We start from the raw sequence: 24378 nt of genomic DNA on the forward strand, positions 1-24378 counted from the left end.
GATATAGGAGACTCAACCTGTAATTAGAACCACCTGTGGAGCTTTAAAATGTGTCAGTCAGAAATGAATACACCTGTGCTCCATCAAGGAGACATGGAAAACATGTACTGTTAGTGTGTCAGGGGGACTCGATCTCAGGAGAACTGGCCTATAAAACATGATTCAATGTAAAAAAGTTTTTTAAACCATTTAAAATTAATGTCAATGTTATTAAAATATCAAACTGAAATTGAATCACACCATTATATCTGTGCCTTGGCTTACAGGGACAGGTTTACCACCAATGCGGCAGTACGTAGAGTCCGGTATGTGGTTCAAAAGACTGTATGGCAAGACGTATTCCACTATGTACTTGCCATCAAATATACGGACATTGAAAGATTTATAGACAAGCCTTTTTTTATTTAGAAATATTTTTAAGTAATATAGAGCTTAAGTTCCTTAATTGTAACAAGACTTCAAGCAACAATCTGCAATATTACCTATCAGATTATAATAAAGTTTTGCCAAGGAAGCCCTCGCATTACATATGTGGACTTTCAAGTGAAAGATGGGAAATTAGTGTATAAATAAAAGGGATGCATAGAACTCATTACTAAATTAATCCAAACTCAGTTGAAAGAGGCACGATTGACATTTCCATTGGCCGTGGACATTGCTGCCGTCAATACATTATCACCGACTGGATCAGTCAATTGCGGAGGAGATGTTCCAGCTGATTGGACCAGACTCTGAAAATAAACAAAGTGGAGGACACAAGGTTTAGAAGGAACCCTGTAGTCTGGTTCACCTACCAAACGATTCATAAATGCCTGTCTCTTTCAGATGAATTGGCTGGGTCATACAGGTAACTTGCCCAGCCAACAGACCACAGGAAGAGATTAATTTATGCTCCTGCTTGAAACCAGCAGCTACAACAAGCAACCAGCCTTGATTCAGGGCTATGACCTTCTAACAAACAGACTACATACAGTGCAAAGTAATCACCCCCTTTGCCTCACAACCTGGAATTAAAATGGATTGTTTGAAGGTGTGCATCATTTCATTCACAGAACATGCCTACAACTGTGAAGTTGTGTTTTTTTTTTTTTTAATATTGTGAATCAAACAGTTAGGACAGCATAACAGAAAACGTCAGCGTGCATAACTATTCACCCCCCTAAAGTCAGTACTGTCTCAACACCTTTTGCGGAAATTACAGCTGCAAGTCGCTTTGGATAAGTCTCTATGAGCTTGCCACATCTTGCCCCTGGGATTTTTGCCCATTCCTCAAGGCAAAACTGCTCCAGCTCCTTCATGTTGGATAGTTTCCGCTTGTGAACAGCAATTTTCAAGTCTGACCACAGATTCTCAATTGGATTGAGATCTGGGCTTTGACTAGGCCATTCCAACACATTTAAATGTTTCCCCTTAAACCACTCGAGTGTTGCTTTAGCAGTATGCCCTCAGGTCATTGTCCTGCTGTATGGTGAACCTCCGTCCCAGTCTCAAATCACAGGCAGAAACAGGTTTTGCTCAAGAATATCCCTGTATTTAGCACCATACATCTTTCCCTCGACTCGAATCAGTTTCCCAGTCCCTTCTGCTGAAAAGCATTCCCACAGCATGATGCTGCCACCACCATGCTTCACTGTGGGGATGGTGTTCTTAGGGTGATGGGATGTGTTGGGTTTGCGCCAGATATAGCGTTTTCCTTGGTGGCTGAAAAGTAAAATTTTAGTCTCAACTGACCAGAGCACCTTCCTCCATACATTTGGGGAGTCGCCCACATGCCTTTTGGCAAACTTAAATCGTGTCTTATTTTTATCACTAAGTAATGGCTTTTTTCTGGCCACTCTTCCATGAACCCCAGCTCTATGGAGTGTACGGCTTATTGTGGTCACATGTACAGATACACCAGTCTCTGCTGTGGAACTCTGCAGCTCCTTCAGGGTTACCTTTGGTGTCTGTGCTGCCTCTCTGATTAATGCCCTCCTTGCCCAGTCTGAGTTTTGGTGGGCAGCCCTCTCTTGGCAGGTTTGTTGAGGTACCATGTTCTTTCCATTTGATGTTGATAGATTTGATGGTACTTCGGGGATCATCAAAGATTTAGAATTTTTTTTTTTTTTTTTTTTTTTTTTTTTTTTTATAACCCAACCCAGAATTGTACTTCTCAACAACTTTGTCCCTGACTTGTTTGGAGAGCTCCTTGGTCTTCATGGTGTGATGCCTCTTGCTTAGTGGTGTTGCAGCATCTGGGGCCTTTCAGAAAAGGTGTGTTTATACTGACAGATTATGTGACACTTAGATTTCACACAGGTGGACTTCATTTCACTAATTATGTGACTTCTGAAGGTAATTGGTTGCACCAGAACTTTTGAGGGGCTTCATAGCAAAGGGGCTGATTACATATACACATGCCAATTTTCAGATTATTCTTTATAAAGATTCTTTTTTTATACATATTTTTCTCATTTCACTTCACCAAATTAGACTATTTTGTGCAGATCCATCACATAAAATTCAGATAAAAAAATAATAAAAAATGACAGGTTGTAATGAAACAAAAAAGGTAAAAACCCAAGGGTGTGAATACTTTTGCAAGGCACTGTATGTAAGGAATATCTAGATCACCACAAATATGTATAGGGATAGGATCTTCCTTAATGGTGAAAAGCATAGCAAGAGAAATTTACCGGTCCCGCAGTTCCCATTAAGGAGTCTGCAGTCAGAAGAGTGTGGCTTGCGCTGGTCCGTTCTGTTTCAGACATTATGTCAAGTGCTGTTCTTGAAACATCTTTCAGAGCCATGTCGGCCGAAGGATCAAAAAGCAGGGGTGATGGAGGGCACTGCATGCCATCTCCTACTACATCAAGGTCCTAGCAGGGAAGAAAATAAAACATCTCACACTGAACTAGCTGTACTCAGGATTCACAAATCACATTGTTATCTATCAGCACTCACATCACTGAACTCCAGGGGTAAGTTTTCTGTAGGTTGTAGCTCAGCTGCGCTCAGGTAAAGCTCCATAGGAGACACATCCATTGGTCCTGCTGCAGGCAGCACTGGTTCAGACTTGTACATTGGTGATGGTAACCGGTAGTGAAGAGGACAGCAGGGCTCTTCAGATAGGCTAACTGGGACTGGTTTATTACAAGGAACCTCCTCAGAACCTGCACACATCTTGAAAAGAATCTGATTACTGTCCTGACAGATATCTGGCCAGACTGAAGTTAAGGAAATATTACTACATTCGTAAAGGAACAAGCATAAAAACAGACAAATATAAAACATTTTACATATACACATTTAATCATGTGTCCAAAACTCCAGCTACATACCAGTGCCACATATTCCCAACTGTTGTAAATACTAAAATGAGCATCATACAGGTAATGATTTGATAGTCTGAGACACAGATTATAGTGACTCCTCAATTATTGCATGGATTACCAATATCATGAAGGATAAAAGGACAGTCCTCCCCAGGATATTTTCCCAGCCAGGTTGCATTTATGATGTACAGTCAGGTGCATAAATATTGGGACATTGACAGAATTTTCATATTTTGGCCTCTATTCACCACCACAATGGCTTTGAAATGAAACAAACAAGATGTGCTTTAACTGCAGACTTCCAGATTTAATTTGAGGGTAATTACATCTAAATCAGGTGAACGGTGTAGGAATTACAACGGTTTCTATATGTACCTCCCACTTTTTAAGGGGCCAAAAGTAATGGGACTATCAACTCAAAAGCTATTTCATGGACAGGTGTGGGCTATTCCCTCGTTATTTCATTATCAATTAAGCAGGTAAAAGGTCTGGAGTTGATTCTAGGTGTGACATTTGCATTTGGAATAAGTTGCTGTCGACTCTCAATATGAGAGCCAAAGAGCTGTCACTATCAGTGAAGCAAGCCATCATTACGCTGGAAAATCAAAACAACCCCATCAGAGAGATAGCAAAAAATTAGGTGTGGCCAAATCAACTGTTTGGAACAGTCTTAAAAAGAAAGAACGCACCGGAGAGCTCAGCAACACCAAAAGACCCGGAAGACCACAGAAAACAACTGTGGTGGATGACAGAAGAATTATTTCCCTGGTGAAGAAAAACCCCTTAACAACAGCTGGCCAAATCAAGAACACTCTACAGGAGGTAGGTGTATATGTGTCAAAGTCAACAATCAAGAGAAGACTTCACAAGAGTGAATATAGAGGGTTCGCCACAAGATGTAAACCATTGGTGAGCCTCAAAAACAGGAAGACCAGATTAGAGTTTGCCAAACAACATCTAAAAAAGCAATTACAGTTCTTGAACAACATCCTATGGACAGACTTCAGGCTGTAATTGCCTGCAAAGGATTTGCAACAAAGTTCAAAGTGAAAGTTAGATTTAGGATTGTTTAGTTTGTCCCATTACTTTTGTCCCATTAAAAAGTGGGAGGCACATATAGAAACCGTTGTAATTCCTACAACATTCACCTGATTTGGATGTAATTACCCTCAAATTAAATCTGAAAGTCTGCAGTTAAAGCACATCTTGTTCAAAGCCATTGTGGTGGTGAATAGAGGCCAAAATATGAAAATTCTGTCAATGTCCCAATATTTATGCACCTGACTGTAGCCAGGTGGGGGCAGACTGAACACTCTTCTGTTAATTATAAAGATTCAGGAGGTTAATCCCACTTGCTGGCAGGACTGAACACGGTTATATATATTATAGAGACTCAGGATGTTAATGCCAGCAGCAACATAATACATTTGTGCACCTCTAACGTGCTGTAGCGCAGATGAGGTTATTTTGTTCTTTCTGCTTTAGCAAAGTGTGAGCCAAACATAATCCTTAAATAACTTGAATAGTGAGTCGCCAAGTATATAGTGTCAGAATGTACAGAAAATCTGTGAGAGGACTGAGTAATAGCATGGCACTGCTGACTTAATCTAGTCGTACTTGAAGCACTCAAAAGTGCTGAACAATATGAGATATGGAAAGCACGTCGGCTTTGCCCGCACAGAAGTGTTGCCACCGCCATAACGATATGCCATACTGAGTGGGGGAGATTGAATAAGGAATGGGATGGGTGGCGAGTCGGAGAGAAAGTAATTAAGAGTGGGGGAAGACTATGAGTGGGAAGGAACTAATGAGAAGTGAGAACTTCCTGCTGCTGCACCTCTTCAACGGTCAATCACAGACACTGAAACGTGTGGGTTGTTTGGGAAGAAGGTCCTGGGGAGAACACTGAATGGCCATCACAGTGCATAAAACTGCAATCTAAAATCATTAAAAATGTGTTTAAATGTAAGATATTAGTTTAATGCATCTTAGAATAAGATTTACTCTGAGATGCTAGTTATGAGAAAAAAAAAAAGTGGCACTGTTTAAAGTCATTACCTTTATAAGGAATTCCAAAACATTAAGTTATGTTACAAACATGAGCAGCAAACACAGCCTTTGTAAGTTGCATTACCAGCTATAGTTAGTTATATTGCCCACTACAGGTAGTTACTGCATGAGAGAGCCCCACTTGCAAAAACAGGATTTGTACCTATGATTGCCATGTAAATACACACAATTGTTCCTTTCAACTGAATTAGCTGGGCTTATAGTGTAACAGCACAGCTAACAGACCACAGGAAGGGGTTCTATAGGCTCCTGTTTGAAACCCACAGCTACAACAAGCCGCCAGCCTTGATTCAGGGCCATAAAAACAAAACAGTTTATTTAGTTTAAACCAGTGTTTTTGGTTTGAACAAGTTTTTTTTGCAGTAATGTTTTAATGACAAAAAATAAAAAATTATCCGGCATATCATATTAATACTGTGAAACATTGCTATGTATTAGAAACCTTGATCAGCCATGTTTTAAGGCTAACATGAACAAAGGTATTAGACGATAGGTTGTCCGATCCCACCGGATCAGAACGACATATCGGGTACATCGCCTAGACCAGAGGTTCCCAAACTCTGTCCTCAAGGCACCCTAACAGTTCAGGGTTTAAGGACATCCATGCTTGACTACAGGTGACTTAATTAGTACCTCAATCAATTTAAATTAACCACCGGTGCTCAACCATGGATAACTCTAAAACTTGAACTGTTGGGGAGCCTCGAGGACCACGTTTGGGAACTTCTGGTCTAGTGTGTACCCATGATACGCGTGCTCCCGCGGGTCGTTAGTGACATCACCCTTCGGCCCTGCAGTAGGGCCGATGGGGGATGTCGCCAACAATGGCATGCTGCAGAATGCAGCACGACACGTCCCTCCCACCCGTCCGACCCAGCATCAGCAAGTGTGTATGCACGTGCCGCATGCTGGGTCCCCTCACTGGCGATACCCAGCTTATGTCTTCCTTCCACTCATTTCAAAAGGTTTTGAAATTAAATAAACATGAAGGGGATTAAACCATGAGGTGTTTCTCAGTGTATTGCTTCTTTAATGTGTTGGAGTTGTTTACCCTTTAAGATTGAGGATGTTAGTTATGGTTTTCTCCTGTCCTATAGGATTGTTAGGGAAGGAGTTTGTGGAGTCTTAGCTGATGCTAGGCACATAGTACCTTTCTGATGCGGTTCACCTCCCACCTTCCCTATTGTGGGTGTGTGAATTTACTGTATTGGTTCAGTTCACTGAAATGAAGACCACAAGCAACAAGAATGTGGAATAATACCAGGGGGATTCCCCTATAATAGGCTTTTTTTTTTTTTTTTTTTAAAGAAGTCACAGCACCGTGCCTGTAGTCACAGCATAATAAAAAAAAGAAAAAAAAAAAAAAACAGCCAACACTGCTTTTAGGTAAAGCTTTCTAGTACTAGGTAAAGCCCTTCTACGCCCCTGGAACAGCCTGAATCCTTTGCGACAGATTCAATAAGGCACTGGAGCACTCCTTAGAGATTGTGATCCATGTTGACACGATAGCATCACACAGTTATTGCAGATGTCAGAGTCACCATTTATGCTGTGAACCTCCCGTTCCACCACATCTCAAAGGTGCTCTCTGCTGGATTTAGATCTGGTGAGTGTGGAGGCAATTATAGCACACTGAACTCATTGACATGTTCGTGGAACCAGCTTGGAATGATCCGTGCTTTTGTGATATGGTGCTTTACCTACTGAAAGTACTTTAGGATGTCATCAACGGAATGGGTATGAAGTCCCGGCGGCTGAATATCCTGACGCCGGCAGCCTGAAGGGAGAACTTCTCAACAGGGCAGGTAAGTATCCTATTGCTAAAACACCCCCCCCCCCACACCCAACCCTACCCCTCCCTTAGTGGTGCTTAACCCTTACCTCTTCCCCCCCCCCCCCCCACCCACAAAAAAAAAAAAAACAACCTAAAAGTATTACGGATGTGAGAAAGCATTAGTGGGAGTCTCATTGCTAGCTGAGAGATTGCAAACATTTGAAGATTTTCACAGCAGAAATGAGTGCGTAATCTCAGCTGCAATCACAATAGCGATCCATGCTGAACCAGGCCCTTAGTACACTATAGGTGAATTTGTAGGCAGCTGCAATACAAATTTCACAAAAACATACTTATAGGAATTGGTACCAGTGGCAGAGCATCTAGGTCATGCCAGGCGACTCGCACCATAAAAGGTACAAAAAGGACAAAGTATTTGAGGACACATCTGTATCTCTGAAGGACATTTCTCACAGACTAAAAAAAAAAAAAAAAAAAGTCTCTTAAGGAACATAAGATTTACTGGCTGATAACTTTATGGTGTAGAAATAAAGGATACGGGTCAAGCAGTGTCTGGTCATAGGTAGGCTTGGGTTAGAGCAGCGTACATCCTCGACAAAGGCTAGGCAACGTTGGCTGGATCTCGTGGTGTGAGCCTGTGTAAGCAGAATGAGTTTTAGTTATTCAGGTTCTATAGCAGTAATTAAAACACTAACAGATCACATAACTGTCTATATACAGCCATGGCCAAAAGTTGAGAATGCTTCAGTGTGTTTAGACCTTTTTGTCAGATGTTACTATGGTATACTGAAGTAAAATTACAAGCATTTCATAAGTGTCAAAGGCTTTTATTGACAATTACATTAAGTTTATGCAGAGAGTCAATATTTGCAGTGTTAACCCCTCTTTTTCAAGACCTCTGCAATTCACCCTGGCATGCTGTCAATCAACTTCTGGGCCACATACTGACTGATGGCCGCCCATTCTTGCCTAATCAATGCTTGGAGTTTGTCAGAATTTGTGGGTTTTTGTTTGTCCACCGCCTCTTGAGGATTGATCACAAGTTCTCAATGGGATTAAGGTCTGGGCAGTGTCCTAGCCGTGGACTCAAGATTTTGATATTTTGCTCCCCGTAAAAGAAGACTAAAGAATGGTACCTAAACATTCTCTCTAAGAGCAACTTCTCCCAGCCATCCAAGAACAGTTTGGTGATGAACAATGCCTTTTCCAGCATGATGGCGCACCTTGCCATAAGGCAAAAGTGATAACTAAGTGGCTCGAGGAACAAAATATCAAAATCTTGAGTCCACAGCTAGGACACTGCCCAGACCTTAATCCCATTGAGAACTTGTGATCAATCCTCAAGAGGCGGGTGGACAAACAAAAACCCACAAATTCTGACAAACTCCAAGCATTGATTAGGCAAGAATGGGCGGCTATCAGTCAGTATGTGGCCCAGAAGTTGATTGACAGCATGCCAGGGCGAATTGCAGGGGTCTTGAAAAAGAAATGTTAACACTGCAAATATTGACTCTTTGCATAAACTTAATGTAATTGTCAATAAAAGCCTTTGACACTTATGAAATGCTTGTAATTTTACTTCAGTATACCATAGTAACATCTGACAAAAAGGTCTAAACACACTGAAGCAGAAAACTTTGTGAAAACCTATACTTGTGTCAGTCTCAAAACTTTTGGTCATGGCTGTATACAATAGCATCTACACATCAGTAATTTTTAGAAGATTATTGCACATACTAAATAAATATTACCCATCAGACCCAGAAAATGCCCTCCTCACACTTTGTGATGAATATTCATTTATAAACTGTGTAGCAAAGCAGTGACAAGCATATACTTGCTATAATCTGGTACATATTACACACACACACGATCACCATATTATACAGTATTGAAATAAGGAGGGATGTATTAGACATCTGCCCAGTTCTCCAGGCAGTAAGGGGTGGGAGCAATGTATGGTCATATCAAATGTAGTGACGGGGCAACAAGTCTGAGCAGCACAAATACTATATACAAGCTGCATTGCTGGTACAGATAGCTATTGCTCAGTGTCACACTAAGATATAGATATGATTTGGGCCTTTGATTGCCATGTAATATTACAAAATTGTTTCTTCCAACTGAATTAGCTGGGCCTATAGCGTAATAGCACAGCTAACAGACCACAGGAAGGGGTTCTATAGGCTCCTGTTTGAAACCCACGGCTACAACAAGCCGCCAGCCTTGATTCATGACCATTACAACATGCATCTTGTAATTATAACTGTTTCACTTGAAACATTTTTTGGGGAAGAAGGACTACATACCTGCTGGGATACCCCTTCTGTAGCCAATATACGCCGTTCTTTTAGCTGCCGGTGTAGGAGAGCTTCTACTCCATATCGTTTTCTGTACCTACGTAAAGCTTTCAGTTTCTTGAGACTCTCACATTCTTTAGAGGAAAGCCCCTCTGGACCAGTGAGAAGACTACTCCCTAGGGTAAGGGAGAGACAACATACTGACCACCAGAATAAGCTAAAAATAAATGTAAACAAAAATGTAATAAATGACATGTAGTGTTGAGTCAGCATTTGTTATGTACGTGGCTGACATGAAGCCGCAAAGGATGAATGCCAGTTCATGAGGTAGGAATATATAAGGCATGCAAACAAAGCCATCTGAAGATCCTTTAGCATAGTGTCAATGCTGACTTTCTCAGAAGTAACCCAACTGCACCTGCAAGATCTTGATGACATTAAGCCAAGGCATTGCATAAATGGCTCTAAAGAGGCTCCCGCAGCAACAAAAATAGATTTAAGGATAGCTTTGAATTTTGTCTGAACCGTCCCTTAAGGAGGCAGAATTTAGGATAGGAATAGTTGCTGTCGCATAACTTTGCTATAAGATAATGCACCTTAGGTGGAGATTCCCACTTCCCCTACCATCTACTAGGAAAGGCTAAAATGATAAAAGTCTGCAAGGAATCTTCAACTTTCCAACTGGTCTTGTTCACGCCTCCACCAATAAGTCATTAAACTGAGAGGTTCCTAATGACCTTTGTGACCTGAATTTTAAGGGTATGATGCACAGCCCTCACTAAGTCGTCAATTCCCCGTCTTTTAGAAAAAATGCTCTTTAATATATAAAGATTGCACTATATCAGAATCATCTGCAAAGGAAAGGTCAAATTCTGAGCCTTTCCAACTTTGGACCAGAGGAGATCTATGGGGGTCTCCCAGTCTCACACAAGATTCTAAAAAAACAAAAAAAAACCTCTGTTGCGTGATATGTGCACAAGGCTACAGGGGATTCTGGCAACAAGCACATGAGAGGCGGTGTTGACCAGTTTCCCTTTCACCAGAGCCCTATAGGGATAGAATAGGTATGGTGGCTGCCAATTAGCACCCTAGCAACAGTTCACAACAAAACAACCTGCACGATTATTAATGCATAAAATGATATTAAACACTATAAATTATACAATGCAGCTCTGGGTAGCACCACAAAAAAAAACAAAAAAAAAAAACAGCACACTACTCAAGGGGCGCTTGAAAAAAAACCAAAACAATTGCTTTCCAGCTAGTGATAGAGGGTTAGGAGCACAGACTTAATCTGTTGTTTATAGTGCTTTAGATACAGCTCACACCTCTATACTCCTTCGTTCTAGGGTCCCCCAATGGATCTCAGAGAAATGATACATACCATTAGTTTCATGCTCCGCTTTTACACTGTGCAAGAAGTGCCTTTTCTTTTCCTTCAGTAAGTGCTGCAGTCGTTTGAACTGGTCAATATAGAGAGATTGTAGGCGAATAAGCTTTTCCCGCATGATAAGAGTCACTTCTTCTGCTGTGTACACCCCAGCGTGTCTACAGTAAACGGTAAAGGGGGGGGGGGGGGGATAATATTACTAGTGTATGCCGGAATCTGACTTAATTGAACAAGGCAACAAAAATTACCTGGAAACATTACACTTTTACATGGGAGTTGAAATAACAAAGACACTTTTACGAACCTGCAGCGACTCCAATGAGGACTCGGGAAGCTTCTCTATGTAACTGTCCCTAGTACTCACGCAGGAGGCCTATAAGGAGGTGCTGAAAGAGGGGGAAGGAGGAGACTCATGGACTAAAATGACAGCGAGGACTTGACTGTGTGACTGGGACACTTGTCCAGTCATGAGTTAGCTCTCAGAGTCATTGTCCAAGTCCCTCTGGTTCTCCAGCAGCAGTCCTCCTTACAAGAAGCTAATTGGTGCAGTTTAAAATTCATACGTCCTCTTCAATCACCATCACTTGACCATAGGACTGTGTAGGCATTTTACAATGCACCTATCCCCTTGAACATACATTATGCCTGAAGCAAATCATTTTGTATGAATGTTTTGTAAAGTCTGCTGTTAAAATCATTACTATGACAAGAGAAGCAGCTGGTGACTGGTATCTGTAAGTGACCATGGGAGCAGGAATGGTAGCATGCCAAGTCACACCAGTGTATAGCATATTCATGACTTAACAGCATAGAGTAAAATGGTATATATATTACCAAACAATATGATTTACTAGTTACAAAACTGCCTTTTTACTTCTGTTCAAATTAACTAAATATTAAATACTGCATTAGTCTTACAACAATCAACTGCAATTGTGACCTTAAAGTGAACCAGTCACCTACACATTATAAGGCTACACAAGCCAAATAAACATGGCGGTCAGATAGTCTCCTTTATGTAGTGAGCAAGTACTACGGTTTCACTATATGTTACTCAATGGAAGTCCTAGGTTGGGAAATACCTTCACTGGGATATTTCCTAACCTGCATAACAGATTTGCTTTAATGTTTCGTCAAATGAAAACCACAACCTACAATACACTAACACTAGTAATGATCTTCATTCGGTCTATACCGATGACTGCTGCTCTTAAATAACCAATGCTTACTTCAATGGATCCTCTTGATCACTGTCCAGGCTGTCTGCTTCACTGTCAAGATCACCCATCCAGGTCTGATCCACTGTTACAGCATCGGGTTCACTATCACTGCAGCTGTTCTCATCTAGTGGATTAACATTAATAAATGTATTCACAAAACAGCTTATCAGAGAAAAAACACCTCCAATAAATCATGGCCATTATGTGAGAAAAAAAAAAATAGGACTATGGCCCGTATTCAATTTGAAGCGTCAAGTCCGGATTCGCGTTAAGTTTCCGTCGATGACGTCATTATCGCCTGTTTTGGTTTTACCCCGTATTCAAATTCAAAGACTTTCCGCCTAGGCAATGTAATAGGTGGTAAAGTATCGCCTATGAATGGCAGGTGGAAAAAAGTGCAGAATTGGAGTTTTGGGGTGCAATATTGCGGGAACCCCAGTGCAGCCTTCAGACAATCCCCCTAAGGTTAAAAAAAAAAAAAACTTAAGGACACCCCAAAAATTGACTTTGAAAAAGGGGGCGAAAAAAAAAATGTTGAGGTACAAACTTAAAAACTAGCAAACTTTACTCTGGGGGGGGTCCCCAAGTATGCCCCATGTGTTTTTTTGATTGCAGATATTTGCGGCAGGTGGGTTTTTCACGATTTTTTCAACTTTAAATATGCTGACCTCCATTTTCAAGTACCCTAAATTTGCTGCGATAACTTTTTTTCAGAAAAAAATACTCCTAAATACTATTCTGCATCAGGTATAGACAAACGCTGTTTAGCAGCTATTGAGCCCATTTAAAAACACCAAATACCTTCAGCAAGCCAAATCGGGGGGTACCATAGTGAACCCCCATGTCAGAGCATCATTTGGGGGGTGTCAGGCTGATTTCCCCAAAACTGACAGGACTTTCCGCTTGTTAAAGTATCGCCGGGTCCCATTTACGCATACTTTCAAATTGAATAGAGGGTAAAGCATGCACACGCGCGATACATTTCCGCCTCCAAAACAGGCGAAGTCGGCATTAAGTCCGGGCCGCGTTAACTTAACGCAGCTCGGCTCAAATTGAATACGGCTCTATGTATTAACATTAAAGCCTTTCCTTCTAGTCCGTTGGGGATACTGGAATAACATGGTGATTAGAGGGTGGTTGTAGAAAGCTTGGGTAATTTACCATCCATAAAAAGTTCAGTTCCCTCCCCTACAAACCCCATTGGTTGCCTTGCCTGGGGGCTTTAGTTTTGTCTAACAAAAAGCAGAATAAAAGGACAAAACTAATAAAATTAGAGAGACTGTAATGGGATGGCGTCCAGTGCCAGACTACATACCAAGTATCCGACTGGATTCACTCCGACTATTTTCCTGGGTCTGGGAAGCCAGCTCTCCACGGGCATATGAACTTAACTGGTACAACAGAGATTCACTGGCAGGACCTGGGTTTGACTTCTTAATTTGGGCCTGAAGAGCTAGCGCATTTCTTCTTGCATGCTCAGCACAGAAAGAAACTCTAAAGAGTAAAACAAAATTACATATGTTAAATATGGGATACCCCCTGGCACTTTTAGTACTCAAAATAGGCTACTGGAATCTGTGTTGACGCTTCGAGGCAACCATGTGGACTGAGGTGAATACGCCACAAGTTGGTTAGTAACACTATGAACAAGAACACCACAGTTTCATACAGGGCCATAACTATGGCAGCGTGGCCAGTGCCGTTGCACAGAGCACGAGTTGCCCTGGGGTTGGAACAAGCCTCCACCACAATTTCCATTTGCCGGGCACCTGCAGTGAGGTGGTTACCAGCGGTGTGCCCGGCTCCTTCCAAGGCTCTCCCCCAGCCAGTCCGATTCTTTCTGACGGCCGACTGCTGCGCTTATGGGATTTGGGTTCCACTGTGAAACAAATACCGGAAGCGCCTTCACTCCACCTATCTGCTACTTCCTCTACTCTTTCCTTCCCCTTCATTTATGATCACGCTGTACATGCTGAGCCTGGGCGTGGCTGCCTTGGGGACCCTTGCCAGTGCCAGCAGTCTGTGCGCTGAGCATGAGGAAGTGATAAATTAGGCCATGGGGAGAATGTGCTGCGCCCCCACCGTTCTCCCTCCCCCCCCCCTTTCTGGACCAGGTCACGGTGTATTCTATTTTTTGCCTGGGAGGTAGCGCTGCATGCTTTCCTATGAAAGTCCCCACTCACAGGCGGGACCCCTCTCTGTCATCACAGGGACTGCAGAGAACAGGAAAAAAAAAATAAAAAAAGCAGCAAGGCGCGTGTACAGTACATCTCAGCCCCATCTGTGTCTGCAAACCCCCAATCACCTGGAAACAGATGCCTATTACAGATGGTCTCAAAGCTATAAGCACTTTGGAATGGGATCTGCTATTGTACATGTTTTATTTTTTTTTTGTTATTGATCAGAGTATTAATTCAATAAGATGTAGTGAAATATATTTATCTCCCCCCATTGTCTGACTGCAGCTTTGTATATTTACTTCTCTATATATGCACCCCTTGCCCATTAGTATCTGTCCGTCCCCCCACGTTTGTGCCTGCTCATCTCTCCCACATGTATCTCTGCTAACCCAGTCACAATCTGTCTTTGCCAAACACCCACGTGTGTGCCTATGTGCAGGGTGCACTCCTATGTGATGTCAGTGGGTGAGAAAGTAAATTCAGTGGTATCGAACAACCAGAGGAGGAGAGTGCCAAAGAAGAATCTTGCCTAGGGCCCCATGGATTCTTAATTCGGCTCTGGCCGGGAGAAGGACCACCCTGGAGCCCTGTAGTTGCCTCTGACATTGGCCCGCAGGACAGGTCAGTGAACTGTGGGGGGCTAGGGCATACAATGTAGAGACTAATGTGTTTTTATTTTTTCCTGTAGGGGCCAATTAATTTTTTTCTTCCTGGGAGGGCCAATGTGTTATTTTTTTCTTGTGTAATGTTTTTTGCTTGTGCATTCGTCTGATTTGCACCACCTACACATCCCAATGGTGTCCGTACAGAGTCACATTACAGATTTAGATGCATGCACAAAGAAGTATCAAAAATGTTTTGCTGGGCGGTTACAGCGGGTTGGCTGATCAGACGCAGATGTAACATAGTATGGGCACGATAGTATGGCAGCCGAGTGCCCAGGTACTCCAACTTACCCACAGCCAATATGTGAAGGGACATGCAGACTAGCCTCCCCCATCAGCTGTCACCGAATAGATGCCACCCAGCATCTCTGAGAGTGCTGGACACCACCCAAATTGATGAACATGGGGGTGTGCCGTGATGACACAGCCATTTTCTGCGCTCTTGCCTACTACCACTATTGGGGAGGTCAAGACACACTGATGCTATTTCTGGCACAGGGCACCAAAATTTCTAGTTACGTGTGTTTACATAGGATACATGCATAATGGATCAAATAATCCTTGCAACACAGCAAACTTTCTAATTGCTAAGACTGGAAGAAGGTATCACTCCAATCCACAGAGGCAGTCACCAATAGAATCTGGTACTTATTCAAGTTTTGCAGAACATGTGCCCGGGAGCATGCGGTCAGTTTGCCCACAGTCACAACATTGACATGTTCACAGTGCCCGATGCTATGGAGCCTTAAAAATTAACTATATGCGATTTTTATTTTCTCACACAAAGATGACAGCTGTCCATTATCTTCTTTGATGGACACAAGTCCGTATTTGTAAGTTCCCAAAACAATATCACAGCCAAGATGTGTCAAACTTACCCATCCTTTTTCTCAGGCTTAGGGGCGGCAGTTGTACAGCGTCGGCTGTTTTTACTGGAAACATAGCTACACTGCTTGTAAGGGGCATTTCGGTCCTCTAGAATGTGTTTGATGCAGAACTCAAAACCTTCAATACGAGGCTGGGAGCATGGTCGGAGTGTGTATGAGCAGGACAGGGCTTCATAGGTCCTTGGAACAGGAGTCAAACGGCCTCTACTGGGCAATACGTGAATGCGAATTCTGTTCATTTCAAGAGCTGGAAATAAAGAAAATAAAAGTATAATTAAATCTCAAAAGAAGTATTAGGTAAAGAGAATAAACAGGAATATAAAAGGTAGGCATACCAATATTACCCTCTTGAAAGCTGTGCTATTGGATGCCACTATCAGCTAAAAGAACAAGCAATTATAGTAACATTGCTTGGATACTAAAGCATTCCTTTTAACATTGCTTGGAATGACTTTCTGTAAATAAATATTAGGATAAAGAACGTATACTAATACTGCTTGGATATTGCAGCTTTTGTACTAACACTGCTTGGAGTTCTTTCAGTTGTTGCCTACCAATTACTACAGCTCACAGCATTTTTTTCAGAATACGTGTTAAAGTAACTCGTTATTCTTACTGTAACATTATAACCATATACAGCTGATCAGAATTGTTGCAGTTATACCACTGCTGCTTTTCATGTGTTGAACTCTGACCAATTGGTGAGATCATTGATTGTTAGTATTGATTTTTTATTGTTATTTGATTAATGTGCATACCTGGAGGCTACCAAAACCCTCATCCACTCACTGGTCATTTTCAGACTGGACTACCGCAATCTCCTCTTATCTGGCCTCCCACCTCTCTCCACTCCAATCTGCCCAACTCATCTTTCTCACCAAATATACTTCATCTGCCTTCCCTTCCCCTTCAGCACCCAATTAAAAATTTCTCACTTACAAAGCCCTCACCCAATTCTCTCCTATTTACATCTCTGACCTTATCTCCCTGCACACTCCCACCTCAAAGACTTTGTCCGTCCTGCTCCATACCACTGGAACGCTCTTCCCAATCAGACTCTACACCTCTCTACAAAACTCAAACAGGCTCTCAAGAAACACTTCTTTATCAAAGCTGTCAAGCTCTCATCCTAAACCACTGCTCCACGCTACTGGCTCATCCCACTGCGTCACCCCTGCCTGTCTGGCCCTTACCTTAAGCAGCCCATACATGGTGCGATCTTTTGCACAATGTGGACTATTTCAATCAATCATAACGATCAATCGTGCACATCGAGTGTTGATTCTGTGTGTTTTACAATGCCGATGAGCGTCCCCCGCAGTTGTATAGCTGTATCGTAGATCTTACTGCAAAACCGTAAGATTACGATCTATTGTACACAAAGTCATACACATGTATACATCTTATCGTATGATCGAAATGATCAATCGTACACCATTTGACCACATCGTATAGAGAATTTCAAGAGAAGAATTTCAAGGGCAATCGTACAACACATCTTACCAACATAAAATCGCACAGTGCATGGCCACCTATAGACTATAAGCTCTCACAAGCAGGGCCCTCTTCCCTCACATGCTTTTCCCTCCCTCAATTATACCTACCCACTGCTTACAATGGCAAAAGCCCTTGGGATCTGCAACAATGCGGCTTATTTGGGTATTATAACTGTTGATGCAACAATGTTTATAAACCATGTCCTGCAACATTCTGTACTGTAAGTCACTTTTTTATTTTTAATTAATTTCATTCAAACTGTTTTTGTATGGCCCTGCGAACCCCTTGCGGAGATATAGAAATAAAGAAGAAAAAAAAAAGGCTCCCTGCTAGACCGCTGGGCAGGGCGTCTCAGTCTTTGGCATTCACACCCAAAAAGGGGGCGTTGCTGATGTCATACTTGGCTTCCCTCAAAGCCCTCATGGTGAAAACATGCTGTACACATGCATACAGCATCTATTTTCCCTGTGGAAATCAGTTACTGCAACTATTCCCACCCGCGGAACACTGCGCCCCGCAGCGCATTTTGCTCCTTTAAAAATCGTCCTGGGGTCACATTTTGGGTCTCAATTTGTTTTATGCAAAACTGATTTTATTGTCATATGCCATATTTGTCTGAATATAGGCTATAAAATAATTCTCAATTTATTAGATAAAAAAACAATAAGCACTGTTAAAATATTTATTTAACTAGTCTAACCTTTTTTTTTGGGTTGTAGTTTATACACACACACCCCCACACCCCTCCCTGACTGCATTGTGCCAACTGTGAAGTTTGGTGGAGGACGGAAAATGGTATGGGGCTGTTTTTCAGGGTTTGTGCTATGCCCCCCATCTCCATTGAAGGGCAATCTTAATGCTTCACCATACCAAGACATTATGGACAATGCTATGCTTCCAACTTTGTGGCAGCAGTTTGGGGAAACCTTTTCTATTCCAACATGACTGTGCCCCAATGACAAAGCAAGGATTATAAAGACAGTTTGATGAGTTTGGTGTGGAAGAATTTGACTAGCCCGCACAGAGCCCTGACCTGATCGAGCACCTTTGGGATGAACTGGAATTGCGGGCCAGGCCTTCTCGTCCAACATCAGTGTCTGACATCATAAATGCTCTACAGAAATAATTGGGCACAAATTCCCACAGAAACACTCCAAAAAGCCTTCCAAGAAGGGTGGAAACTGTTATAGCTGCAAAAGGGGTACCAGCTCCATATTATAGTATATGTATTTGAATACAATGTCATTACAGAACATGTTGGTGTAATGGTCAGGCGTCCGAATACTTTTGTTAAATAGAGATATATATCTCTAGATATAAGTTATACACTCTCTGAGCAGAATTAAATTGTTTCGCCCTCCTACGTGCCCGACAGGAGCTATTCAACTGTTGCACCTGTCGGGCGTGATCAGCTGCCGAAGCACCATTTCAGCTCGCACCCACGGGGGTGCAAGCTGAATTGGGCAAAATTGACCTGTTTAGGCGCACAAACTGCACTTTTCACGATCGCACCCAGCACTTTGGTCGGGGGTAGCCGTTTTACACGTGGTGCAATCAGCGTGAAAATCTGCAACAATTGAATAGCTCCCCGCGATCTCCCGTCACTTTAGAAGGGAGATCGTGAGCGCTATAACAATTGAATACCGCCCTTGGTATTGTAGATTTATTTGCAGGGGTGCACTCATATTTGTCAGCACTCTCTAACACATCTTTATCCAAAACAGAGCAAAACAGCTTAAAGGGGCACTCACCAGAGTGCCCCTTTCATAAGAATATTCCTTTAATCTATAATCTGTGAAAATATGTTATACACCAAGCATAATAACCCCCTTTCATTGTTTCAATCCCCTCTGTGATCTGAAGGGCCCCATACAGATGTGTCATCATACAGCTAGCCTCAAAATGCCACGCAGCGTGACTTACTTAGCGTGAGTGAGACACCAGGTCCCATGCTACTCTGCTAGCGTCTGGCTTTTTTTTTTTTCAGCTGAAAATGCAGCTCTCGCAAGATGCAGCAGCAGACTGTGCCAATTCATTTGATATGCGACACTTGTATACTGGTGTGCACCCGAGTCTGCATATGAACCACAACAGAACTTGGAATTAAAATAATTGTAGCAGATTCAGATACTCAATCCCACACAGATATAGAAGTGCTGCATATCAAATTCATCAGCAGTCTGTTGCTGCGTCCTATTTGCATTGCATCTTAGGCGCATGGTCAACCAAAAAAGGCGCCTGGTGCTAGCAAAGTGTCAGAGGGCCTGGCACGCAGAGTAGGGCTTTTTAGCGCGACTGCAGAAAAGATGTACAAGAGCACATCTGTACATCTGCAGGCCGTTTCCCAAATTGGACCGGAACTGCCGATGGAAAATGTCAGTCGGGAAATCTGTAAAATTCTTATATTTTGCAGAACTCTCTAGTGACGTGCGCAAATTGATAATTACAACCTACATAAAAATAAAAGTAAACAACTCAAATGGAAAAACAGAAAGAGTGCATCTACTCCCTGTATATAGAGTAATTATTTGTACATATGCACGATACAAATACCACTATTCATATTTGTTTAGATTTTTTACATGAACAATTTAAAGGACAACCAAAACCAGTACACATTAATATGTTGTGGATACTAACAAACTAAAGTTACTTCATATTAGATCATCAGATGCAGCAAATGTGTAATAATTGATGCAGCCTTGTGCCCTCGTCTAAATGCAATCCTTAAGAATGAATAAAAAGCCATCCTGTTGTGCAGGGTTATATGGGGAATGTTGGAATACAACTAATAATAATAGCCATACACTGACACACGAGCTACAGAAGGCCAACTGGAAAGAGACTATAACTATTTTACAGTGATCATAGATAAGGAAGACCCCGGGAGCCTTTATCTTTGGGTCTGATGTGCAGCTCTGACCTTTATACACTGCAGAACACGGTATACAGACACAACAACCGATCCTTAAGCAATTTACACCCCAATGTGGCCCTATTGTAACTATACATGTGCTCCAGTGACTCAGCGATTATCACTTACAAGAGCGCGGCCATCTTACCTGCTGCTGCTGCAAGGCGTCCCCGCTCACATGAGGCAGGGCAGGGGGCATGGACGACTGACGTCCCCTTCTGGGCGGGCTCATGTCCTTTGTGTATTACCTGCCGGTTACAGCAGGCAGCCGCGTCACGGTGACAGAGCCGCTCATCATTGGGGGCTGCGGGGTAGCGCCCTTCGCTGAATAGGTCTCCTGACGTCACACACAGGGCGGTGACCTCCCCTGAGGCCTGCCCCATAATGTTACAGGTTATTACACAATATACATACATACAATACTACCTGCCTGCCTACAACGGCACCCGGCACAGGGAGGGTTACACATCACAGCCGCAGCGATTAGAGTTAACGTCGTTGAACCCGGCAGAGTCACCGAGATGGGTAAACAGCCCTCTCTGTCACTCCGGCTAGGCCTAGGCGGCCCTCCAGCTATCGGGGCATGGTAATGTCTAGAAATACAGCCAACCGACGTGGCATGGTTAGGTCATGCTGGGAGTGATATTTCTACCACTGTAGATCAGGTGTTTACAGGTGGCAACAGCACAATGCACAAATGATCTTCCACCTGCTAATCATTTTTCTGCCATCCGTGTAAATAACAGGACCCAGAGGTCACTATTGGTGGCCATGCCCTGCACATTACAGCAGCTGGGCGGGAGAATTGGTTGATAGGGGTACTGTACCTGTTATTACAAAGACTGTGATTTACACATTAATATACAATTAGTGCTATAGCTTTTGCCTATATCAAGAATTTCTGTATTTTGTTTTCTTCAACCTCAAATATCTAAAAATCAGCTTGCACACCGCACTTACTAATCAGCTAGTAACCCCCATGCCCCACATCATCTGCCAGGGGCATATTAAGAGAGGAGGGGGCTGGGTGCAGTTTTCGGCCCCCTTCTCTGTACCTGGCGGCCGGCAGCGTACTGAGCGCTGTAGTAGAGTCTGGGCACTGTGCTCAGATCACCGGAGAAATGACACGGCAGAAATTTCCCTGCAGTTTCCTTACTGCGTATGCACAAAACTCGGGGAAAATGTCCGCTGCGCCATTTTGCCGGTGATTCAAAAAGCACTGCTAATACCGACAGCACAGACGTTGTAATGGTTAGTGTTACTGCCTCACAGCACTGAGGAAACCCACGCAGCACAGGGAGAATATACAAACTCCGCACAGGTAGGACCGTGGTGGGAATCAAACCCATGGGTTTGATTCCCACCACGGTCCTACCTGTGTGGAGTTTGTATATTCTCCCTGTGCTGCGTGGGTTTCCTCCGGGTACTCCGGTTTCCTCCCACAGTCCAAAAATATAATGGTAGGTTAATTGGCTCCCCACAAAATTGACCATAGTGTGTGTGTGTGCGCATATGATAGGGAATATAGATTGTAAACTCCACTGGGACAGGGACGGATGTGAATGGCCAAATATTCTCTGTAAAGCGCTGCGGAATATGTATGCGCTATATAAATAACTGGTAATAAATAATACCGACACGGGACTCCGGAGAGGTAAGTATTGAATAAATGGGTGCAGGGCGTGCCGTGTGGGGCCCGTGTGCACTGCACTCCTTACACCCCTGTCATCGGGATGTAGTCAGGAAGCCGACAGTCTAAATGCCGACCGCCGGCTTCCCGACTGTCTAATCCCGGCAAGGAACTGTCATTAGAGCAACGCCCGGCATACTGAACGAAGGTAAGCCGGGCGCGGACAGCCGCGGGGGGGAGGGTTAGGTTTTAGGACTCCCGGGGGACTTAGGGTTAGGCACCCCCCGGGAAACTTAGGGTGCAGGGAAGGGGGGGTCTGTGTTAGGCACACTTAAAGGAGGGTTAGGGTAGGGAATTAGGTTAGCGGTACTTACCTTAATTAGCGATCGGGATCTTCACCCCTGCTGGGCTTCCGCTGTCGGGATTTGAACCGCCGGTCGGCAGTAATACCTACTACACCCCTGTCATCTTATACTCCACATGCCTCTTCCTTCCTGATCAGCTTGAACCTCACATGCTGTCTTTAAAGTCAGCCTATACTGCACATGCCACCATTATAAATCATCTTGTACACCCCATACCCTCTCATAGTCAGTTTGTAGTTCATATATCCACTTTAAAGTCAGCATGTACCTCATATACCCTTCTGATCAGCAAGTAGCCCCCACATGGCACCTCCTTATCTGCTTATACCTCACTTCCCATTCCTTTTTATCTTGTACCCCATTTAACCCCTCTAAAACATGCTCCCTATAAAGTTAGTGTTTACCACTCATACCATCTCCTAATCAGCTTGTACACCACATGTATCCTAAGGTCAGCTTGTAATCCGCATACCCCCTCCTAGTAAGCTTCTACTCCACATAATTCCTCCTCAGCTAGTACTCCCCATGACCCCTCTAAAGTCACCTTGTACCCCACATGTCCCCTTCTATTCAGCTTTAAGGATATTGAATTAGAACCTCTATACACTCCTGCCTATACCTTCTAATATCCTGCCTATACCTTTAACGATACCGGATCAGAACCTCTATATACCCCTGCCTATACCTTCAAATAATCCTACCTATAAACCTCTAAGGATGACGCTAATTTGCGTACGCAGTCATACAGTAAATAAAGACTTCAGACCTGGAATCTGTGGTTCCAAAGCACAAGTATTCAAATAAAAGTACAGTCAGTTACACGCTATTGATCCAGACACAATTCGGCGCAAAGGAATTATTCAGACCCAAGTACAGTATACATATGCAGCGCTTCCGGACCAGATGTTAGGCATCAGCATTCAGCACGAAGACTAAAGACCCAGTGTTGGAGCACACATATTTATACCCCCCAGGAATAGACAACACAATAGAGAAGTTTGTTGCTGATGCTATTGGTTCCCAATGGGGATCCATCTGTTACAGAGCATTTAACAGGCTGATTCAAATAGACACAACCCAGTTTCCAACAACTGAAGGTCCCTAGATTCCCGCCACATGCAACATCCTAACAGTTATTCATATCACATACATTTTGTTGCTTGAAGTCTCTGAGGACCATGAGTCGAGAATGCATGATGCGATCTCCATACCGATAATACCGGAATACTGTGGAAAGAGTACGCATCAGTACAAAACCAAACACGGCTTACTTATCATGTATAAAACCTTAGTTACCAAACAATCTTTATTTCATAGCATTTATACTAAGTGAACAAACTTAAATCTTATACCTTAAAGCTTATGGAACCTTGTATGTGAATATGTAATGTGTGAGTATACAGGGTTTGATATAAAGACGCTAGTTAACTGGGGACAGATGCGTGCACATTTAGCTACTAAACAATGTTTTCATATAGGATCTTATGCATTCGCTAATATACGACAAGTTAACAGCGCAATTGTGCGTATTACTGTGTATATGACAAATGATGACAGATGCACTCGCATGGTGCTAATAGTAATCTCGCCATATGTACTTAATTGCGAGTTTATCTAAAATGGCGCTGGGGCGGCCATTCGCAAAATGGCGTCTTGCGTTTTCATTTCCAAGATGGCGTCTTGCGGCCAGTCGCAAGATGGCGTCGCCGCGATTCAATTTTAAACTGATCTTGTCTCAGCCAATTATCCAGCTTCGACACCTTCTAATATCCTGCCTATAAACCTCTAAGGATGACGCTATTTTGCGTACGCAGTCATATAGTAAATAAAGACTCCAGACCTTGAACATGTGGTTCCAAAGCACAAAGTGATATTTCAAGTAAAAGTACAGTCAGTTACACGCTATGATCTAAGTACAATATAGCGCAAAGAATTATACAGACCCAAGTACAGTTATACATACGCAGCGCTCTGGACCAGATGTAGGCATCAGCAAGAAACCCCCGTCTATCAGCATTCAGCAAGAAGACTCAGACTGGGGTCACAACACACACGTTTATACTCTCACAGAAAGAGACAACACAATAGAGAGGCTTGTCGCTGATGCCATTGGTTCCCAAGGAGGATGTATCTGTTGCAGAGCAATTAACA

At 42.9% G+C, this 24378-nt stretch overlaps 1 protein-coding gene and 3 non-coding genes across 6 annotated transcripts; all 4 read right to left on the reverse strand.

Moving 5' to 3' along the window:
- Positions 1-381: 381 nt before the first annotated feature.
- On the reverse strand, positions 382-20539 carry KANSL2 (KAT8 regulatory NSL complex subunit 2). 3 transcript variants are annotated; one of them, XM_088478451.1, is made up of 10 exons: positions 20381-20539; positions 15813-16068; positions 13405-13583; positions 12099-12213; positions 10864-11027; positions 9489-9655; positions 7718-7814; positions 2944-3197; positions 2676-2858; positions 382-731 (listed from the first exon to the last, which is right to left on the reverse strand). In XM_088478451.1, the coding sequence occupies exons 2-10, from the start codon at positions 16058-16060 to the stop codon at positions 612-614; spliced, it is 1527 nt and encodes a 508-aa protein (XP_088334577.1). In that variant the 5' UTR covers positions 16061-16068; positions 20381-20539; the 3' UTR covers positions 382-611. The 3 variants fall into 3 exon arrangements, with proteins under 3 accessions (XP_088334577.1, XP_088334640.1, XP_088334699.1); XM_088478514.1 differs by lacking the exon at positions 20381-20539 and adding an exon at positions 20362-20378; XM_088478573.1 differs by lacking the exon at positions 20381-20539 and adding an exon at positions 20242-20262.
- Positions 811-945, reverse strand: LOC148543280 (small nucleolar RNA SNORA2/SNORA34 family). Its single transcript, XR_015869981.1, has one exon. It is a non-coding gene; the product is annotated as a small nucleolar RNA SNORA2/SNORA34 family (small nucleolar RNA).
- Positions 5552-5684, reverse strand: LOC148543281 (small nucleolar RNA SNORA2/SNORA34 family). The gene has a single exon (XR_015869986.1). It is a non-coding gene; the product is annotated as a small nucleolar RNA SNORA2/SNORA34 family (small nucleolar RNA).
- LOC148543282 (small nucleolar RNA SNORA2/SNORA34 family) lies at positions 9288-9420 on the reverse strand. Its single transcript, XR_015869994.1, has one exon. It is a non-coding gene; the product is annotated as a small nucleolar RNA SNORA2/SNORA34 family (small nucleolar RNA).
- Positions 20540-24378: the final 3839 nt, after the last annotated feature.

The sequence above is a fragment of the Taudactylus pleione genome, unplaced genomic scaffold (assembly GCF_031769625.1).
Source record: "Taudactylus pleione unplaced genomic scaffold, aTauple2 ptg000005l, whole genome shotgun sequence".
Lineage (NCBI taxonomy): Eukaryota > Metazoa > Chordata > Amphibia > Anura > Myobatrachidae > Taudactylus > Taudactylus pleione.